The sequence below is a fragment of the Rhinatrema bivittatum genome, chromosome 9, assembly GCF_901001135.1.
Source record: "Rhinatrema bivittatum chromosome 9, aRhiBiv1.1, whole genome shotgun sequence".
Classification (NCBI taxonomy): domain Eukaryota; kingdom Metazoa; phylum Chordata; class Amphibia; order Gymnophiona; family Rhinatrematidae; genus Rhinatrema; species Rhinatrema bivittatum.
The window spans coordinates 222,205,641-222,226,770 of NC_042623.1; the positions used below are offsets into that span (position 1 = coordinate 222,205,641).

The 21,130-nt window shown below is 43.9% G+C and overlaps 1 protein-coding gene across 3 annotated transcripts in view; it reads right to left on the minus strand.

Moving 5' to 3' along the window:
- Window positions 1–21,130, minus strand: part of EPHB3 (EPH receptor B3) — a 549,940-nt gene that overhangs the window by 186,569 nt on the left and 342,241 nt on the right. For all 3 annotated transcript variants that reach the window (XM_029615678.1, XM_029615676.1, XM_029615677.1), the window contains exons 10-11: window positions 19,903–20,025; window positions 19,565–19,812 (exon numbers count right to left, since the gene is read on the minus strand). In XM_029615678.1, coding sequence (XP_029471538.1) covers window positions 19,565–19,812; window positions 19,903–20,025 — 371 coding nt within the window. The remainder of the gene's footprint in view (window positions 1–19,564; window positions 19,813–19,902; window positions 20,026–21,130) is intronic.

Genomic DNA, 21,130 nt, shown 5'->3' on the forward strand with positions numbered 1-21,130 from the left:
ACTGGGTTCAAGCCTTCCATTCCCTCTGGCAAGCCCACAATTCTTATATTATTCCTTCTGTTCTCCATATCATCCTCTTTGTCCCCAAGCTGCTTGGTTCTTTTTTCCAGCTTGTCCAGTCTCTTGACGGGTGAAGGTAGCTGACATCTTCAGTTCTTCCATATGCTCTTGCAAATGTTCTATTTTTGCTGTGCTGGTAGTTATTGTGCTACTTAGTTTATCTGCTCCATCACCGATTCTAGTTTAGACTCAAGGCTGTTTGTCATTTGAACCCCAATCTTGCTCATAACTTCTCAGATGGTGCTGAGCATGTCCCCAGAGAGGCCTGCTTCCCCTGCTGAATCCTTGTCTGAACCAACCACTGTGGGCATCATTGGTTTATCTAGAACTGGTTTTCTAGGAGCTCATTTAGGTCAGGAACTCTGATTCCCCCACAGCATTGGCAGTGAGCGCTTAGGAGTATCTATAGCCATATTTCTGAAGGAGTCAGCAGCTTGCAGGAACAGCCCCAGAGTCACCTCATTCAGGCCCGATTGCAGCACCAGCTCCTTCATGGATAGGATGCCACCTCCTGTAATTGGGACCACTTCACGCGACTTGCATATGGACGCTGTGCCTGGACAACCGCCAACTTCCAGCTCCTCTGGGCCCTTCCCTTAGGCGCATGCATGCACGGTACACACCTATATTTAAGGGCATTTGGTAGGAGAGGCACCATGGAGCCCGATGATTATGTCAGCAGGACTATTCTACTTAAGTGTGGCCCGCACTCCCTGGCATTGCCTCAGCATTGGGTCTCTTGCCTAGGAGCAGTGTATTTTTCCACAGAGTTTCAGTGTTCCCGATTGTCTCTTTAGCCTTGCCTTCTCTAGCCTTTCTTGTCCAACTTGTCCTGTCCGTCTTGCCCAGTGTCTTCTGTTTGTCTTGGCTGGATATCGACCTTGCTTAGACCTGACCACGATTCCTTGCCGTCTAGATCTGACCTCTTGCCCAAACCTGACCATCCGTGTAAGTCTGTCTGCCCATTAGACTGTTGTCTGCCCTGAATCAATTGTATCTTTGAACTGACTCTCTTCACTGCCCAAGAGACCTGCCTAAGTTCGCTGGGCCACCAGAATCCAAGGGCTCAATCTGCGGGGGAGGCAGCTGATATAGGTGATGAAGCTCCAGATTGTCCGCTACAGGGCGTGTTTGCCAGCTACAAGTGTAGACTCTCGTAGGTTCACCTACAAGGCTGCATCAATTACACCGCAGCACAAAGGGCTCACCCCTGCTACACATCTCAATTCTAACACAGAGATCAGGATTTAGAAAATATTTTGGAAAGGGAGAGATCAGGAGCCTGCTGGTCTGGCTGCCACCTGGTACACTGCCATCTTGAGCCCCTTCCTGAATAGCCATTACTTTATCACTTCGTGACAGCAGCATGCGACCCTGCCAGGTACTTATGACCTGAATTGGCCACGGTTGGAAACAGGATATTGGGCTTGATGTTCCTTTTGTCTGATCCAGTATGGCAAGTCTTATGTTCTGTGTTCTTATGTACATTTGGTTAAGTTTTAACTGAAAATTTGACTAAAGAGAACCAAGTAAAATTATCTGGTTTATCTTTGCCGTTCAGATTTATTGAAAATTGACTGCCTATGTGGTAGATATTCAAAGTGCTGTTGAGCACCAAAGTTAACCTGTTAAATTTGTCCAGATATATGCCGAAGCTGCAGTGGAATATCCATAAAACATGTGCAGTTAGATTTACGAAAGCTGTTTTTGTGGATGGATGTACAAATTTGGCCTGTTAGCAGTGGATATCACACTATTCACCTAAATTTGAAAAACCCTCACACAAAGACCCTGACCCAGCCCCTACAATGTTCAGATAAACGTGGGGGTAATTTTATAACTACCGGCAGAAATTTGCAGGCTGTTAATGCCTAAGTTTTACCAATTTCAAAGCAACTACGTTCACTTTGAAAATTATACCATGATCACTACCTGATGTCACCACACCAAATGGCAGCCTAAAGGCCATACTGAGGCAGATTCCAGTGAGGGCCTCAAGGGTATCAATTATAGGGCACACTGTGTGCTGGGGCAGCTCAAACAAACTGTACCTCCGGATATAAATGCATGCTTTCACATTACCTACCAAAGAGAAAGTGATGGCGCTAGCAAGGAAATTAGAGAACGACAACTAGGATGGACATAGCACTGTGATTTATAATGACCTTCCCCGCTCAATACGCAAACGGAACAGAGTTGGGTGTAATCATTACAGTTTTATAGAAATGTCAGTGGGTTGTCCCCACTGGGCTAGCATTCACGATAATCGAAGTTACATCCAAGATGAAGACAATGGATGAGATGGTGAAAATTCTGCAGGCAGGCAAGGACTGCAGCACCCGTGGGTGTGTAACATCAGGTCCAGCAAAAAAAGATCTCCCCCAAATGGCAGAAAGTTGGAAAAAGGTGGCAGAAGGCAGACAAAACTCAGAGGGGTCCATTTTCTTCTAAGGAAACTGACAACTGAGTGAGCCAGGCTGATTTTCCATTCTTGCCTTGTATGTTTATCTTGGATATCGTTTAGCTTAGTCAAAGCCATTGCGGTATGGCCTGGGTCTTGGAATTATTATTATTGTTTTTAGAAACAGACTGAGTCCAGAGGTTCTGGACATTTTTATCTCTTTGGGAAACTGCTTGAAGCTACCAAGCTGTTGTGGCTGATTACCTAGAAGTTGATGTTAACTTTTCAAATTTTTTGGAGTGTTAGACATTTGTTCATAGTGCATGCTACTGCATGCTTGATTAGTAGAAAAGATTTTCACTTTTGTTTGCTTGCTTGTATTATGTTTTGGGGCAGGGGATTTGCGGTGTTTGGGTGGCACCATTCCTCGGTGAGGAGGTGTAATCTGGACTTGTTGGACAGATCATGAAATGGTGGGGAAGAGGTTGGGTAGGGGAAGGGAGGGATACTTTTGTTGGGGGAGAATTAGTTGTTGTGCAGTGGTCTACGGGGAATTCTATGGAAGGGAAAATGAATATGCAATGGGTTAGGGTCGACTATTGGATAAGAATATAAGAACATAAGATATGCCATACTGGGTCAGACCAAGGGTCCATTAAGCCCAGTATCCTCCTGTTTCCAACAGTGGCCAATCCAAGTCACAAGTACCGGGCAAGTACTCAAACATTATATAAATCACAAGCGACTACTGCCTATTAATTACCATAATATCAGTTTATGGATTTATCCTCTAGGAACTTATCCAAACCTTTTTTAAACCCAGTTAGACTAACTGCTATAACTATATCCTCTGGCATTGAAGTCCAGAACTTAACTATGTGCTGAGTGAAAATAATTTTCTATGATTTGTTTTTAAATGAGCTGCTTGCTAACTTCATGGAGTGCCCCCCTGGTCCTTCTATTATCTGAGAGAGTAAATAATTGATTTACATTAACTTGTTCAAGTCCTTTATGTTTTGTAGACTTCTATCATATCCCCCCTCAGTCGTCTCTTCTCCAAACTGAACAGCCCTAACGTTTTTTAGCCTTTCTCATAGGGTAGCCGTTCCATGCCCCCTTATCATTTTGGTCGCCCTTCTCTGTGCATTTTCCAGTGCAAGCTATATCCTTTTTGAGATGTGGTGACTAGAATTGGCGGGGTTATGGAACTATGCTCAGTTTAAATTTGCACGGAGCAGAGTTTTCATTTCTTACATACATACTTGATCATGGTGACATTAGGATAGTATCTGTAAATGTTAACGGTCTTAAATTCTCCCTTTAAAGAATGTTTTGGGAGGTTACTTTTTTTTTTTTTTTTTTTTTTTTTTTTTTTAAGGCAACAATCCTTTTTGTACAGGCGACCACTTTGAAATGCAATGAGAGATTGTTGTATTCGAAGAATTACCCCTTCTATGTTTTATAGGTCAACATTCAGACATAGCCGGCTATCTTACACAGGATATTCAGCACCAAGGCTATGCTGAGAGAGCTGAGTCAGATAGATAGCGAATATAGAGGAGTCCTTCAGGGACATAGGAGAGCAGTCTCAACTTTAGTCAAGCAACACCATTGTGCTGCTTTTGAGGAGCAAGGTCACCTCACAGAAGACCATCATCTTGGTATGCCAGGATAGTGATCCTGTAGCTAGGACCTGTCCTCCAGGTGATGATGTCTTAACCTCTCAAATCACGGATGTGTCTCCAGGGCTGTGAGCCCAGGAGGGAAGGGTTAGGATGACTGTTATCGTATGTGATTTTGATCATTAGAAATGCAGATAGATGGGTGGTGGTTGGGCATGAGGATCACTAGTAATTTTCTTGCCTGGTGCAAGGTAGTGGACATCATGCACCACCCTAGATAATGATTTTAGAAAATACGGGGAGGAGACACTGTGCGGTACCAATGACTTAGGAAAGTGCAGGAGGGATGGCTCTGGAGGCTAAATTTGGAAGCTGAAATCCCAGAACATCCAGGACTGGCATTATCAGAAATGCTCTCTGTTCCATGTGCAGGACCCCAGAGGTAGAACTGAGCTCCAGAGTTCACTGCTTTGAGACAATGGTGCAGGGAAGAGGGTTTTTTAGACTTATTAGGAAATGGGAGGCTTTTTCCGAAAGGATGGGCTCCATCTTAACAGACTGGAACCAGGCTGCTGGCACTAACCTTAAAAAGGAGATAGAGCAGTTTTAAACTCAGATAATGGGGGGAAAGCTGACAGCGGTCAGAAGCATGTGGTTTGGAATGCTGTATCTTTAAAGGATACAACTAAACAGGGAAGTCAGGACATCCAGACAGAGAGTTGTAATATATGCTAAAGTAACCCAGACGCCTTTAAGTAAAGAGCAGACAGGTCAGAAAGATCCTAGATCTTTCTGACCAAAATGACAAAGGGAATGGAACAGCTCCCCGATGAGGAAGACTAAAGAGATTAGGACTTTTCAGCTTGGAGAAGAGACAGCTGAGGGGGGGGATATGATAGAGGTGTTTTAAAATTCATGAGAGGTCTAGAACGGGGTTAATGTGAATCAGTTATTACTCTTTCGGATACAAAATATTCAGAGTAGTTAAATCACAAGCAGACTGTGATACATTACAGGAGGACCTTGCAAGACTGGAAGATTGGGCATCCAAATGGCAGATGAAATTTAATGTGGACAAGTGCAAGGTGTTGCATATAGGGAAAAATAACCCTTGCTGCAGTTACACGATGTTAGGTTCCATATTAGGAGCTACCACCCAGGAAAAAGATCTAGGCATCATAGTGGATAATACTTTAAAATCGTCGGCTCAGTGTGCTGCAGCAGTCAAAAAAAGCAAACATAATGTTAGGAATTATTAGGAAGGGAATGGTAATAGAACGGAAAATGTCATAATGCCTCTATATCGCTCCATGGGGAGACCGCCACCTTGAATACTGTATACCAATTCTGGTCGCCGCATCTCAAAAAAAGATATAGTTGCAATGGAGAAGGTACAGAGAAGGGCAACCCAAAATGATTAAAGGGGACGGAAACAGCTCCCCTCTGAGGAAAGGCGTGAAGAGGTTAGAGCTGTTCAGCTTGGAGAAGAGACTGGCTGAGGGGGGATATGATAGAGGTCTTTAAGATCATGAGAGGTCTGAACGAGTAGATATGACTCGGTTATTTACACTTTCGAATATCAACTGAGGGAGACAAAGAAATTAATCAAGTTGCAAAGAGTCAAGCGAAAGAGAGGATTGCCAAGGAGATAAAAAATGGTGACAAAACATTTTTCAGATACATCAGCGAAAAGAGAAAGGTCCAAAGTGGTATAGTGAAATTGAAAGGTGGTAATGATCAATGTGTAGAGAGAGACGAAGAAATGGCAGAAATATAAACGAATACTTCAGCTCTGTGTTCACTAAAGAAGACCCTGGAGAAGGACCATCTCTAACAACAAGAAACCTGGAGGGAAGGGGAATAGATGAAAATCCTTTTACAGTAGAAAATGTGTGGGAAGAACTAAAGAACCTGAAAAGTGGACAAAGCCATGGGGCCTGATGGGATTCATCCAAGGATATTGAGGGAGCGCAGAGATGTTCTGGCGGGTCCGCTGAGTGACCTGTTCAATAGATCCCTAGAAACGGGAGTGGTGCCGAGTGATTGGAGAAGAGCGGGTGGTGGTCCCGCTTCACAAGAGTGGGAACAGGGAAGAGGCAGGCAACTACAGACCGGTTAGCCTCACTTCGGTGGTGGGAAAAGTAATGGAGTCACTGCTGAAAGAGAGAATAGTCAACTATCTACAGTCTGGAGAATTGATGGACCAGAGGCAGCATGGATTCACCAGGGGAAGATCCTGTCAGACAAATTTGATTGACTTTTTTGACTGGGTAACCAAGGAATTGGATCAAGGAAGAGCACTAGATGTCATCTACTTGGATTTCAGCAAAGCTTTTGATACGGTTCCGCACAGGAGACTGGTGAATAAAACGAGAAGCTTGGGAGTGAGTGCCGATGTGGTGACCTGGATTGCAAATTGGTTGACGGACAGAAAACAATGTGTGATGGTAAATGGAGCCTTCTCTGAAGAGAGAGCGGTTTTAAGTGGTGTGCCGCAAGGATCGGTGTTGGGACCGGTCCTGTTCAATATCTTTGTGAGCGACATTGCAGACGGGATAGAAGGTAAGGTTTGTCTTTTTGCGGATGACACTAAGATCTGCAACAGAGTGGACACGCCGGAAGGAGTGGAGAGAATGAGACGGGATCTAAGGAAACTGGAAGAGTGGTCGAAGATATGGCAGCTGAGATTCAATGCCAAGAAGTGCAAAGTCATGCATATGGGGAGTGGAAATCCGAATGAACTGTACTCGATGGGGGGGGAAAGGCTGATGAGCACGGAGCAGGAGAGGGACCTTGGGGTGATAGTGTCTAATGATGTGAAGACAGCGAAACAATGCGACAAGGCGATAGCAAAAGCCAGAAGAATGCTGGGCTGCATAGAGAGAGGAATATCAAGTAAGAAAAGGGAAGTGATTATTCCCTTGTACAGGTCCTTGGTGAGGCCTCACCTGGAGTACTGTGTTCAGTTCTGGAGACCGTATCTACAAAAAGACAAAGACAAGATGGAAGCGGTACAGAGAAGGGCGACCAGGAAGGTGGAGGATCTTCATAGGATGACGTACGAGGAGAGATTGAAGAATCTAAATATGTACACCCTGGAGGAGAGGAGGATCAGAGGTGATATGATACAGACTTTCAGATACTTGAAAGGTTTTAATGATCCAAAAACAACGACAAACCTCTTCCGTAGGAAAATAATCAGCAGAACCAGGGGTCACGATTTGAGGCTCCAGGGAGGAAGATTCAGAACCAATGTCAGGAAGTATTTCTTCACGGAGAGGGTGGTGGATGCCTGGAATGCCCTTCCGGAGGAAGTGGTGAAGACCAGAACTGTGAAAGACTTCAAAGGGGCGTGGGATAAAACACTGCGGATCCATAAAGTCAAGAGGCCACCAATGAAGAGTGGGTGACTCGCCAGAATGATGGCTATTGACACAATACCCTTACTAAATAAACATACACATGCTTACTGTGACTCTACATCGCTCTAAGCTTCAACAGCAAGAGGTAATGGAAAAAAGGATTTGCACTCATAAAGAGGGGAGTAGCTGGCTTGTTACGGCGGTTACTACCCCAAACCAAATATGCCTGATACTTCACTTTCAATGCATATACAGCATAGCTCTCTGCTTCAATGACAGGGGAGAAGAATAACTGATACTTCACACATCCAGCAGAGCTCTCTGCTACAACGGCAAAGGAGAAGAAAAAGGGTTCGCACTCAAAACGCGGGGAGTAGCTGGCTTGTTACGGCAGTTACTACCCCAAACCAAATGTGCCTGATACTTCACTTTCCATGCATATCCAGCATGGTTCTCTCCTGCATCGGCATGGGAGAAAGACTGATACATCACGCATTTCCAGCATAGCTCTCTGCTTCAAGGGCAGGGGGGAAAAAAAAAAAAAAAAACCTGATGCTTCACGCATATCCTGCATAGCTTCAACGACAGGGGTGAAGAAAAAAAAGGATTCACAATCACAAAGCGAGGAGTAGCTGGCTTGTTATGGCGGTTACTACCCCAACCAAATGTGCCTGATACTTCACTTTCAATGCATATCCAGCATGGCTCTCTGCTTCTACAGCAGGGGAGAAGAAAAAAAAAAAAAAAAAAAAAAAACAACAAGAGCTGTACAACATAGTCTAGGTAAAACAAATAAGCATGGGTGTAGCTTGCTTATCGCGGCGGTTACTGCCCCTACTACCCCTAACTAATCAAGCTAGATATTTCACTTGCATGCAGCTCCATCACTGCTCTCTACATTAATGGTGGGGGTGGAAGGGGAATAGAACAAGGAGCTAAGAGTAACAGATAAGAATGAGAGAAAAAATGTGTGAGGCTTGCTGGGCAGACTGGATGGGCCATTCGGTCTTCTTCTGCCGTCATTTCTATGTTTCTATGTTTCTATGTTTCTATGAATAATAGAAGGACTAGGGGGCATTCCATGAAGTTAGCAAGTAGCACATTTAAGATTAATCGGAGAAAATTCTTTTTCACTCAATGCACAATAAAGCTCTGGAATTGTTGCCAGAGGATGTGATTAGTGCAGTTAGTGTAGCTGGGTTTAAAAAAGGTTTGGATAAGTTCTTGGAGGAGAAGTCCATTAATGGCTATTAATCAATTTTACTTAGGGAATAGCCACTGCTATTAATTGCATTAGTAGCATGGGATCTTCTTAGTGTTTGGGTAATTGACAGGTTCTTGTGGCCTGGTTTGGCCTCTGTTGGAAACAGGATGCTGGGCTTGATGGACCCTTGGTCTGACCCAGCATGGCAATTTCTTATGTTCTTATGTTCTTAGCATGTGGCACATTTAAAACTAATCGGAGAAAGATTTTTTTCACTCAACGCACAATTAAACTCTGGAATTTGTTGCCAGAGGATGTGGTTAGTGCAGTTAGTGTAGCTGTGTTTAAAAAGGGATTGGATAAGTTCTTGGAGGAGAAGTCCATTACCTGCTATTAATTAAGTTGACTTAGAAAATAGCCACTGCTATTACTAGCAACAGTAGCATGGAGTAGACTTAGTTTTTGGGTACTTGCCAGGTTCTTATGGCCTGGATTGGCCACTGTTGGAAACAGGATGCTGGGCTTGATGGACCCTTGGTCTGACCCAGTATGGTATGTTCTTAGATTACGTATGTCAACTAATAAACAAATTGTTAATACAAACAAAAAACTGAATTTGAAATGTCTGTATCCAAATGCCAGAAATCTGAAAAATAAGATGGGAGAATTAGAATACATAGTGCTGAATGAAGAGCTAAATATAAGTGGCATTTCAAAGACTTGGTGGAAGGAAGATAACCAATGGGATACTGTGATACCAGGGTACAATTTATAGTGCAATGATAGAATGGTTCAAACTGGGGGAGGTGTGGTGCTATATGTTAAAGAGGGCAGAGAGTCAAACAGCATAAAAGTTCTGCAAGAATCAAAATGTAGCCTGGAATCTTTTTGAATTGAAATTCCATGAGAAGAGGAATAAAATAGAAGTTGGGATGTACTACTGTTCACCCGAGTAGACTGAACAAACAGATGATGAAATGCTAACAGATGGAATCTAACAAAATCAGCAACATAATAATGGGTGATTTCAATTACCAGGGCATGCCAAGAAAGCAAAGTTTCTAGTTGAAATAAATTACTACTTTATGGAGCAGTTGATACAAGAACTGACAAGAGGTTATTGGGCCTGACTCCATTGTATGCTATTTTTGGGTTACGATCAGAGCCGGTCCTGGACTGGGCACGGGTGTCCCCATGCTTATACTGTACGGTCTCAGTTTGGAAACACTGGAAATCTTCTCTCGTGGAGCCTAAATCTTTTCAGAGCTAACTCCATTAGATATTTACGAGAGTTCCCTGTGGGAGCGGATCATATTTTTCACCGCTGGGAAGCCAGAGGACTTTATAGTTTGGGGCAATTATGGACCAATGGCAGGGTGGCCCCATTTTCCGATTTACAATGCTCCTTTGGGCTCCCCAATAATGATTTCATGGCGTATACACAACTAAAGAATTTTCTGTCTACAAAGGAAATTAAGGCAGATCTTCAGCGGGGACATTCAATATTTGAGGGGTTTGGCATACTAGCTGGGAAGGTAGAGAAAATTATCATGAAGCTATATCAGTTGCTTAACACTGGGAATTCCAGAGGAGCGGGACATATTTTAGCCTGGGAGGCAGATATGGGCACCCATTGGTCAAAAGAACAATGGGAAGAGTGTTTTCATAGCCTGGGTATAATTTCTATGTCAGCGGCAATGATGGAAAATAGCTCCTCTATAGATGGCATTATTCCCCGGCTCAGATAGCACACTTGCTTCCCATGGGCACCTCCTTGTGCTGGCGGCAATGCTCAAATAAGGCGACCTACATACATATGTGGTGGAGTTGCCCCAAAATTTAACATTTTTGAAAGAATGCCAGAGGCTGGCAGAAGAGATCCTAGGAGTTAAACTCCCTCTGCATATGGAGCTTTGGTTGCTAGGCATGCCATATCTGGGCCTCAGTTATGAGGGACAATGTTTCTTTGTGTTTCTGATGATGGTACCCCAGATGGTGGTGGCAACACTGTGGAAGGAGGTGGCAGTGCCAGGTAGAGTCCAAGTGCTACAGAAATTATATCAAGTTCAGTATTTAGAGAAATTGATTACCATAAGATGGGACAATATGCCCAAGTATCAACGCCGGACACACACGTAACTGGAATATTTACTAACCATGTTTTTATTTTGATGGGTGTTTTATAACAAGTGAACTAATGATTTCTAGTTGATTTTCCACTCTATAGCGATGCCTGTCAAACTAAAAAGGCCATTGGGAGAAATAAGGGAGGGGTAGGAGGGGTAATGGGTATTATAAAATCATGGTAAAGTATTATGACCATTATAGGATGCAGTAAAGGTTCATAAAATTATGTTAGTTAGCAACTGTATGATGGCAATGTATCCTATGTTTGGATAATTGTAACTGTATCAATACCCTTAATAAAAATATTAAAAAAAAAAAAAAACTGACAAGAGGGGGACCTATTTTAGATCTAATCCTTAGTGGAACACAAGATTTGGTAGTTAAAGCAGGGAAACATGGATTCAAATCCCACTGCCACTCTCTGCGACCTTGGGCAAGTAACTTCACCCACTATTACCTCAGATACAAAAAACAGATTGTGAGCCCTCTGAGGACAGGTAAATACCTACAGTATATGCATGCAATCCACTTTGAAGTACCTGAAACACACTGGGAACACTGGGCAATAGTGATCATAATGATCAAAGTTGACTCGATACCTGGAGGGGGAACATTAAGGAAATCACTGCGAAAGCATTTAATTTTCAAAAGGAAAATTATGAGAAATTAAGAAAAATGGAATTTGAAAGGAGCAACTGAAAAAATTAAGACTTTTCAACAGGCATGAACATAAGAACATAAGAACATAAGAAAATGCCATACTGGGTCAGACCAAGGGTCCATCAAGCCCAGCATCCTGTTTCCAACAGTGGCCAATCCAGGCCATAAGAACCTGGCAAGTACCCAAAAACTAAGTCTATTCCATGTAACCATTGCTAATGGCAGTGGCTATTCTCTAAGTGAACTTAATAGCAGGTAATGGACTTCTCCTCCAAGAACTTATCCAATCCTTTTTTAAACACAGCTATACTAACTGCACGAACCACATTCTCTGCCAACAAATTCCAGAGTTTAATTGTGCGTTGAGTAAAAAAGAACTTTCTCCGATTAGTTTTAAATGTGCCCCATGCTAACTTCATGGAGTGTCCCCTAGTCCTTCTACTATCCGAAAGAGTAAATAACCGATTCACATCTACCCATTCTAGACCTCTCATGATTTTAAACACCTCTATCATATCCCCCCTCAGTCGTCTCTTCTCCAAGCTGAAAAGTCCTAACCTCTTTAGTCTTTCCTCATAGGGGAGTTGTTCCATTCCCCTTATAATTTTGGTAGCCCTTCTCTGTACCTTCTCCATCGCAATTATATCTTTTTTGAGATGCGGCGACCAGAATTGTACACAGTATTCAAGGTGCGGTCTCACCATGGAGCGATACAGAGGCATTATGACATTTTCCGTTTTATTCATCATTCCTTTTCTAATAATTCCCAACATTCTGTTTGCTTTTTTGACTGCCGCAGCACACTGAACCGACGATTTCAATGTGTTATCCACTATGACACCTAGATCTCTTTCTTGGGTTGTAGCACCTAATATGGAACCCAACATCATGGACACTGGTCAAGAATACTATCTTGGTAGACCAGAACAGATGTATTCCATGCATTAAAAAAGGTGGAAGGAAGGCCAAATGACTGCCGGCATGGTTTAAAGTTGAGGTAAAAGAGGATATTATAGCAAAAAGAACATCTTTCAAAAAATGTGAAAGGGATCCAAATGAAGAAAACAGGAAACAGCATAAGCACTGACAAGTTAGATGCAAAGCATTGATAAGAGAGAATTTGAAAAGAAGCTTGCTGAAGAAGCAAAAATTTACAATAAAAACTTTTTCAGGTGCATATGAAGCAAAAAGCCTGCTAGGGAGTCAGCTGGACCATTAGATGATCGAGGGGTAAAAGTTGCACTAATGGAGAGATTAAATGATTTCTTTGCTTCAGTTTTACTGAGGAAGATCTAAGGCAGATACTATGCCTGAAGCGATATTTATAGATGATTAAGAGAAAATGAAACAAATCTCAGTGAATCTGGAAGATGTAATAGGACAAATTGACAAACTAAAAAGTAGCAAATCACCTTGACCAGATGATATGCATCCCAGAGCACTGAAAAAATGTAAAATATGAAATTTCCAACCTATTATTAATCTGCAATCTTTCATTAAAATCAGCGACTGTACCTGAAGATTGAAGGGTGGCCAGTGTAATGTTAGTTTATAAAAAGGCTTCCAGAGGTAATCCAGGAAACTACAGACCGATGAGCTGGATGTCAGTGCTGGGAAAACTGACAAACTATTATAAAGAACAAAATTGCTGAACATATAGACAGTCATAGTTTAATGGGACAAGATCAACATGGGTTTAGCCAAGTGAAGGCATGAATAAGCATGTGGATAAAGGCGAGCCAGTAGATATAGTGTATCTGGATTGTCAAAAAGCATCTGAAAAGGTATCTCATGAGAGATCTTGAGGAAATTAAAAAGTCATGGGTTAGAAGGCAATGCTCTATAGGGGATTGAGGACTGGTTAAAAGATAGAAAATAGAGAGTAGGGCTAAGTGGTCAATTTTCTCATTGGAGAAAGGTGACTAGTGGAGTGTCCCAGGGATCAGTACTGGGACTGCTGCTGTTTAACAAATTTATAAATGATCTAGAGATGGGAATAATGAGTGATATGATCAAATTTGCTGATGGAAACTGAGTAAGAAGCCCGCCAGTATCCTCTGGAAAAGCCACAACTGTGGACCATCTGAATAAACTTGAATATGATTAACAATCAACCACTCATGCTTCCAATCAATAGGGAACACCGAGCTCAATCAAAAGAAAAAACATATTACTAAAATGAAGGACTGTATATAAGCCACTTACCACTCTGCAATGTCTGCACTGAAAAGGAGAAGAAAAGGTAAAAATGCAGCACCTGAGGGCAGGTCAGGGATTGGCCTTCCCTCAGAGGAAAGGAAATTATCAGGTAAGTAGTCATTTCTCCTTCCTCTGCATTCAGGCAGGCCAATCTCCACCAGTGGGATGTACTAAAGCTACTCCCGAACTGCAGTCCAGTCAATACCACCCGTGTGAATGCAGCATCCTCCCGAGCCTGAACACCTAAGTGTTAATACTTGGAAAAGGTGTACAATGATGACCACATTGCCGCTCGCAAATCTCAACAGGTGACAATAATCAAAGTTCTGCCCATGATATCTCCTCTGCTTTGGCAAAGGAATCTCTGCAGCCACATGACCTCCTTAACCCAATGGGCTATAGTCGCCTGTATCATAGAAGCACCCTGTTTGCCACCACCATGAAGCACAAACAGGCAATCAGACTTCTGGACAGATTTAGTAACCCCTAAGTACTGCAGCAAATGTTGCTTGACATCCAAGGTTCGTAAAAGACGATACCCACGTTCATCTCTGTCCCTGTCCAAGATAGGCAAAGAAATGGACTGATTCAAATGAAACTCTGAAACCACTTTTGGGAGCACCGCTCCCGGATTCATACACAGAAAGGGACCCTGACAAGAAAGGGCCTGCAGTCTGAAAACCCAATGTGCACACCAGAATGCCACCAGAAAAACTGTCTTCAAGGTAAGTAGTGGCAAGGAAAGACCACACAGTGGCCGAAAAGTCAGACCTGCCAAGAATTCCAGAACCAGATTAAGGTCCTACAGAGACACTGGAAGCCACCAATTCCCTTCAACAACTGTCTTCCCATCCTGATGTTTCCCAAAGGCCCACCTTTGACTCGCCCCCTATAACAAGCGAGGGCAGTCACTTGAATCTTCAAGGTGTTAAGGCCAGACCTTTATGCAATCCATCATGTAAAAATTCCAAAATTAAGGGAATATCCACCTTGAGGGGCTGAGAACCTCAATCAGTACACCAGGCCTCGAAAACTCTCCAAACTCTAACATATGCCAGAGATGTAGTAAATTTCCGGGCCCAAAGCAAAGTGGAAATCACAACAGGTGAATACCACATTTCAACAACCTAGCCCTCTCAATGGCCCTAAGACAAAGTCGATCCAGATTGTCGTGTAGAATGGGTTCTTGTCACAACAGATCCTTCTGCCCATCAGCAGTCTCTACAATTGGCATACCATGGCCTTAAGGGAAAATCCAGAGCCACCAAAACAACTGTGTCGGCTTGACTTGCAGTCTTCCAAACAATCCTGCCTATCAGAGGCCAGGGCAGGAAGGCATACAGCAGGCTGCCCCTCGATCACATCTGAACAAGAGCATCAATGCCTAGCGCTTCCTGGTCTCATCTGCGACTGAAAAAAAACGCATAACTTTCACAGTTCTAGAGCTCCACAATGAGCTGAAAGGCTTTGTTCATTAGCTCCCACTCTATTGAGTCCAGGTTCCTCCTGCTGAGAAAGTTGGCTCTGATACTGTCCTTTCCAGAAATGTGAGAGGCAGATATGCCTAGCAGATGTTGCTCCACCCATACCATGAGCGCATCTATCTCTTCTGACACCTGTAGACTCTTGGGTCCACCCTCATGATTGATGAAGGCCTCCATCGACGAATTGTCTGATATTATTCAAACCGCCTGAGCCTCTAGGCGCTTAACGAACTGCCCGAGATTCCAACCGGTTGATGCTCCACTGCCGCTTCTCAGCATTCCAGTGACCTTGCTCCATCAACTCCTGACAGTGAAACCCCCCCCCCCCCACCCCCCCAACCTAGGAGGCTTGCAAAGGTTGTGAGCACTAACCAATCCGGCATCTCCAAGGAAACACTCTTCCTGAGATGATCCACTGGTGGATCACTGGGAACTCACCTCCAAAGTTGAGAAGTCTCACCGTGTAGTCGTACAACTACGGGTTCCAGTGGGAAAGCAATGCACATTGAACAGGTCTCATATGAGCTCTTGCCCAGGGAACTACTTCCAATGTGGCCGCCATCAAACCCAGGACCTGTAATAAGACCACACTATTGAGTGAGCAGCGCTTCTCAGAGTGTGAATTTGAGCAATCAACTTTTGAATTCGACTCTCCAGCAGAAATACTCTGCCCTGCTTCGTATCGAAGCATATGCTGAGATACTCCAGAGTCTGAGACAGCTGTAAATTGCTCTTAGCTAGGTTCACCACCCAGTCTAGCTCCTGTAGTAAGGAGACTAACTTGTGAGGAGTCCAGAAACTTTCTTCTGCACTCTCAGCACGAATTAACCAGTCAGCCAGATATGGGTGCACCAGAATGTCGTCTTTGCACAAGAATGCTGCTATCATCACCACCATGACCTTGGAGAAGGTCCTGGGTGCAGTGGCCAGCTCGAAGGGCAAGGCCTGAAACTGGAAATGGCAATCCAGAATGGCAAACTGTAGGAACATGTTCCCGATAAATGGGAATATGCAGATACGCTTCGTTCAGATCCAGAGATGTGAGGTATTCCCCTGCTTGTACTGCCATTATGACAGAGTGTACAGTTTCCATTCAGAAATGAGTGACCTGCAAACAACGATTTACTTCCTTGAGGAAAAGGATGGGTTGAAAGGATCCCTCTTTCTTGCGTACGACAAAATAATTGGAATAGCGGTCCATATTTTGCTGCAATTCAGGAATAGGAATCATGGCCTTCAGGGCTAACAGTCTCAATGTAGCATCCACTTTCACTCTCTTCTGAGGGGAGCTGCATGGAGATATCATAAAAGCATCTGGAGGAATATGAAGAAATTCTAGAGCATAGCCATCCCAAATCACTTCAAAGACCCAAGGATCCACAGTAATCTGGACTCACCTGTGATAAAAGAGAGTATCTCCTTCACCAACAGGTGTGCCCACAAATTTTCATTGAGCAGATCGAGGCACTCCACTCCCGGAGCCTGTATCTTTCCGAGGCCTTCTGGGGCAAAAGGACTGAGACCTACGAAGGAACGGGATCTCCAAGAAGAAGCTCCCCTATAAGGACAAAATTGCCTATAGTCACGAGAGCGGCCACTTGCCCGAAAAGCCGACTTCTTGTCCTCAGGCTAACGAGAGATATAGGCTTCCCCCCATCTAATTGCCATCTTTTCCAACTCACTGCCAAACAAAAGGGAACCCTCGAAGGGCAACTTGAAGAGATTGAACTTAGACACAGTGTCTGCTGACCAATTACACAGCCACAGCTGCCATCTAGTCACTATTACAGAAGCAACTCCTCTGGAGGCTGGGTGAACCAGGTCACATCCCGCATCAGCCAAGACGACATTCCCCAGTTCTGTCACTGAAAGGGCACTTCCAGAATCTTGCGAAAGACGCAAGATAGCTTGAGCCAACAAGGCATAACAAAAAGCAATCTACAAATTCATTGCCATGGCCTAAAAGGCTTGCTTAAGGATAGCCTCAATCCTTCTATCCTGAGCATCCTTTAGACCTGCCCCTCATTCCACCAGGTTGGTGGTTTGGTTAGTAATCAAACACACTAATGTGTCAATTTTTGGGAAATGCAACTGCTCTCTGGCCTGTGGACCTAAGATGTATACACCCGCCGAGGCATGCTCACCTTTAAAGGTCGCCTCTGAGGCACACCATTCAAGGTCAATCAACTCTTGAATAGCATCCAGGGGGGGAAAGAAACAAAACCTTGCGTAGGTTGACCAATATTGAGTCCATCTGCACATCCAAAGAGTCACTCCAAGGGTCTTCAGAGTGAGAGATCAGATCCAGCAACTCATCTCTATGAAAGAAATGAAGAAGAGTTCTATGTGGCCCTAAATCTGAGAGAATCTCCCCTTTCTCAATGGGGGGGAGCTACCTAAATCATCATTAGTGTCATCTTGATCTACAACAACTCAAATATCGTAAGGATGTGCAGTGCCATGTTGGGAAAGCATACAGTAGGCTGCGCAGCGCCAGGGCTGGAAGGCATACAGCATGTGATCCTGATTTAGATGGTATTGCTGACTTATAACGCCCTTGTAGAAAGGTCTGTAATCTCTGGAAGAATTCCACCCAGAAAGAGGAAGAAGATGGCTCCATTCCAGGCCCGAACGTGAGGGCAAGTCTCCGCTGAAAATGACTCAGCCAGTTGATCAACCGAAGAAGGGGACACCCTTGTGTTGCCCTCTGCCCCACTCTCCTCAGACTGAGGGGGTGGACCATCATTGACAAAATCAGAGGCAAATCTCCTCAAGCATCCAGGCAGCGCTGACACAGGCTTCTAGAAATCTCCAGCTGTATTGCCCTTATAAGGCATGCAGCACAAACAGCTAAGCACTTTAGACTTCTTTGGCTCTTGCACCATGGTTAGTAAGCACTCAATATGCGTGCAGCAGCAGGTATGCGCTTAACAACGTCCACAGTTATGCACATAGCAAAACGCATAAAACGCGCTGAAATGTATGCACATAAAACACACAATTACACATGCACAAAACGCGCTCAGCAACGCACTTAACTCTACACACAAAGTACACGCACAACAGGGTTTGTGGATTTCGGGGCACAAGAAGGCGCATGCTGACATCACATACAAAAACGCGCAAAGGAACCAGTGCAGCTTATCACACAGTCCAGGAGGAAAGCCTGAGAGCGGGACCTAGCCAAAAAGCTGTTCCACCTGCCATGCCTGAGCTGTCCACACACTAACAAAACTTCCCAGAGACATGAGCGGGAGAAGCCGAACACAGAGGAGTAGGACCCAGTAGGAAGTAGCCTGACTAACTCTACTGTTCTTTTTCTTTTTTTAATTTTGCAATGAGAACTTTTACCTGACTTCAACCCTCCCTGGTTGAGAACAGGAATGGGTTCTGGGTACGGGGAGAGGGCAAAAGCCTTCACCATCGAGCCTCTCTCGGCCTGCAACCGCAAATTTTTTTATTTATTTTTTTTTAAAGTCCATGCCAGAACAAGGCTACCAGACTATAGACTCCCAACTAAGGGAGGGACCCAACAGTATCACCTCAAGAGGTACAATAAAATCAGCCCATCGATTGTCTTGTTTTCTGCTATTTCTCCTTTATTTTTAAAAAAATTTTAAACAATGCCCAGTAGGGAAATGCATGTCCATCATCTGCTGGAGGTGGAGAATACTGTATCGCACCCCGGTTGCCGCACACCCCTGTAATCAAACTAAAATGTACAACCAGTACTAACTGATGTAAATAAGTTATCTTTCATAATCTGCTTTATTTGCTGTAAATAAGCCAATATTCATAACCTCCAACTGCTGTAAATAAGCTACTATGTAACCAACCTACTATGTTTTAACCCACGTTAAACCTCCAATTAATCTCTTGTAATTACCTCTCAGTTCCTGTGCTCTCAGCTGCTATCCCTTCCTCCTTTACTTTCTCCCCTTCTCCCCCTCCCCTCCTTTTTTCGAGCCTGCTCCATCACCCGCTCCCTGTTTTTTGTAACTTTCCTTTCTCAAGTTTATTGTAAACCGGCGCGATGTGCTCGCATGAACACCGGTATATTAAAAGCTGTTAAATAAATAAATAAATAAATAAATAAATAAAATACTGGCGGTCTATTGTTGGGGCAAGACTATATGTTTGTGACGTTAGCTTCTTACTCCGTCTCCATCTGCTGGCAGAGGTGCATAACCCACTGGTGGGGATTGGCTTGCCTGAATGCAAAGGACCTACAAGTTCATAGATAAGATACAGCAAAGTCAAAATCAGATTAGCCTGTCAGGGTTGCACTGGTTCAGGTGGCAATCCTATAAGACATTGCCACACTGCACTTGTTCTTACCCACAGTATACTATTGCACCTCTCCGGTCCTCCTGCCCTCCCCCATACTGAGCCCCAGTTCGATTGCTCCAAAGCCCATATAAAGTGAATTGTACTGCAAGACTCACACGAAGAAACGAGTCCAAGGCACCGTTTTCCATGTACTCCGTCACAATCATGACTGGCCGGCTCTTGGTCACAACACCCTCCAGTCGGATGATATTAGGATGGTCAAACTGGCCCATGATGCTGGCCTCGCTAAGGAAGTCCCGCCGCTGCCGATCTGTGTAACCAGCTTTCAGAGTCTTTATTGCCACAAAGATCTCTCGTCGACCTGGCAATTTCAGGCGGCCCCGACACACTTCCCCAAACTCTCCTGCCCACAGCAAAAAACAAAGGATGTGAGACAGGATGTGGCAGAAAGCATGAGAACAGTCTGTCAGGAAAGAAGAAAAGGAGGACTTGCCTGCTCCAATCACCTCTTCGATCTTCACACAAGATATCTCGATCTCTTTGGTGAACTCCCGCACAGCCTCATTTGGATCTTCATAGGTGAATGGGTCAATGTAAACCTTCACCCCAGGAGTGACTAGAAGAGGATAAGGGAAGGGATTAATACTCTACTTCAATGTCACAGCTCAACAAATGCAACAGAACTGAAACAATAACTCCATCCCTTTAAATGATAGCCAATGACTATACTTCTCCCCTCATACAGCCAATAACCATGCCTCGCCCCTCTGACTCTCTCCTCTCACAGCTAATGATTGCTCCTTTCCTGTTTGAGTCAGTAAAATGAACCAGGTAGACAAGTACATTTTTGTAAGTGACAACTGGAAAACATGTCCCCTCTATAGCCTTCTTTCCCAATAGGGATCTTCATTCCCACCTGCTACTTGCAGTCTCCCATTACACTTATATCCTGTCTTTTCAACTCCAGAGGTTGCCCAAAGTACCTTACAACAAATTAAAAATACAATTCATAAAACTATTCAAAAATTCATAAAAATACAGCTCAAATATTCAATAAATAATGAAAATAGTACATTATAAATTAAGCAAGTTTATAGACAGCAGGATAAATTAGCCATAACACATGGGTGACGTCATCTGACAGCACCGAACAGATCCAACTCTCTAGCTCAGTAATGTTTTATTACTGAGCACGTGCCTCACGAGACCCCCAGTCAATTATAGATTTTGGCTTTAGCTAGGTGGTAGACTCTCCTGGGAGGTGAGAGGGTATTACGCATGGCTAACTTATCCTGCTGTCTACAGAGAAACACCATTTACAGTAGGCACACTTACTTTCTCTGTTGACAAACAGGGCTGAATTAGACACGATAAGTGGGTAGTCCCAAGCTGAGGGCTGTATGACAGAGCACTTAACTCAATATGCAACCTGGACACCGCTCTCCCACTCCCGTGGACTATTAAGTGAATAGGTTGTGCAACACTTCTTGCTCAAATTTACTGTTGCTTCTGGACAGTGGGATGTGAAAGTGAGATGTGAAGGTATGAATGATGACCAAGTTTCAGCTTTGCAAATGTCTGACTGGGAAGGCTCTAGATAAGTCACTGAGGTAGTCATGGCTCTTATTTGATGAACCAACAGCGTCTGTGATCTGAAAGTTAGCTAGAACACAGCAATTGCTAGCTAGTTGGACAACATGAGGTCTATATTTGGCCATTGT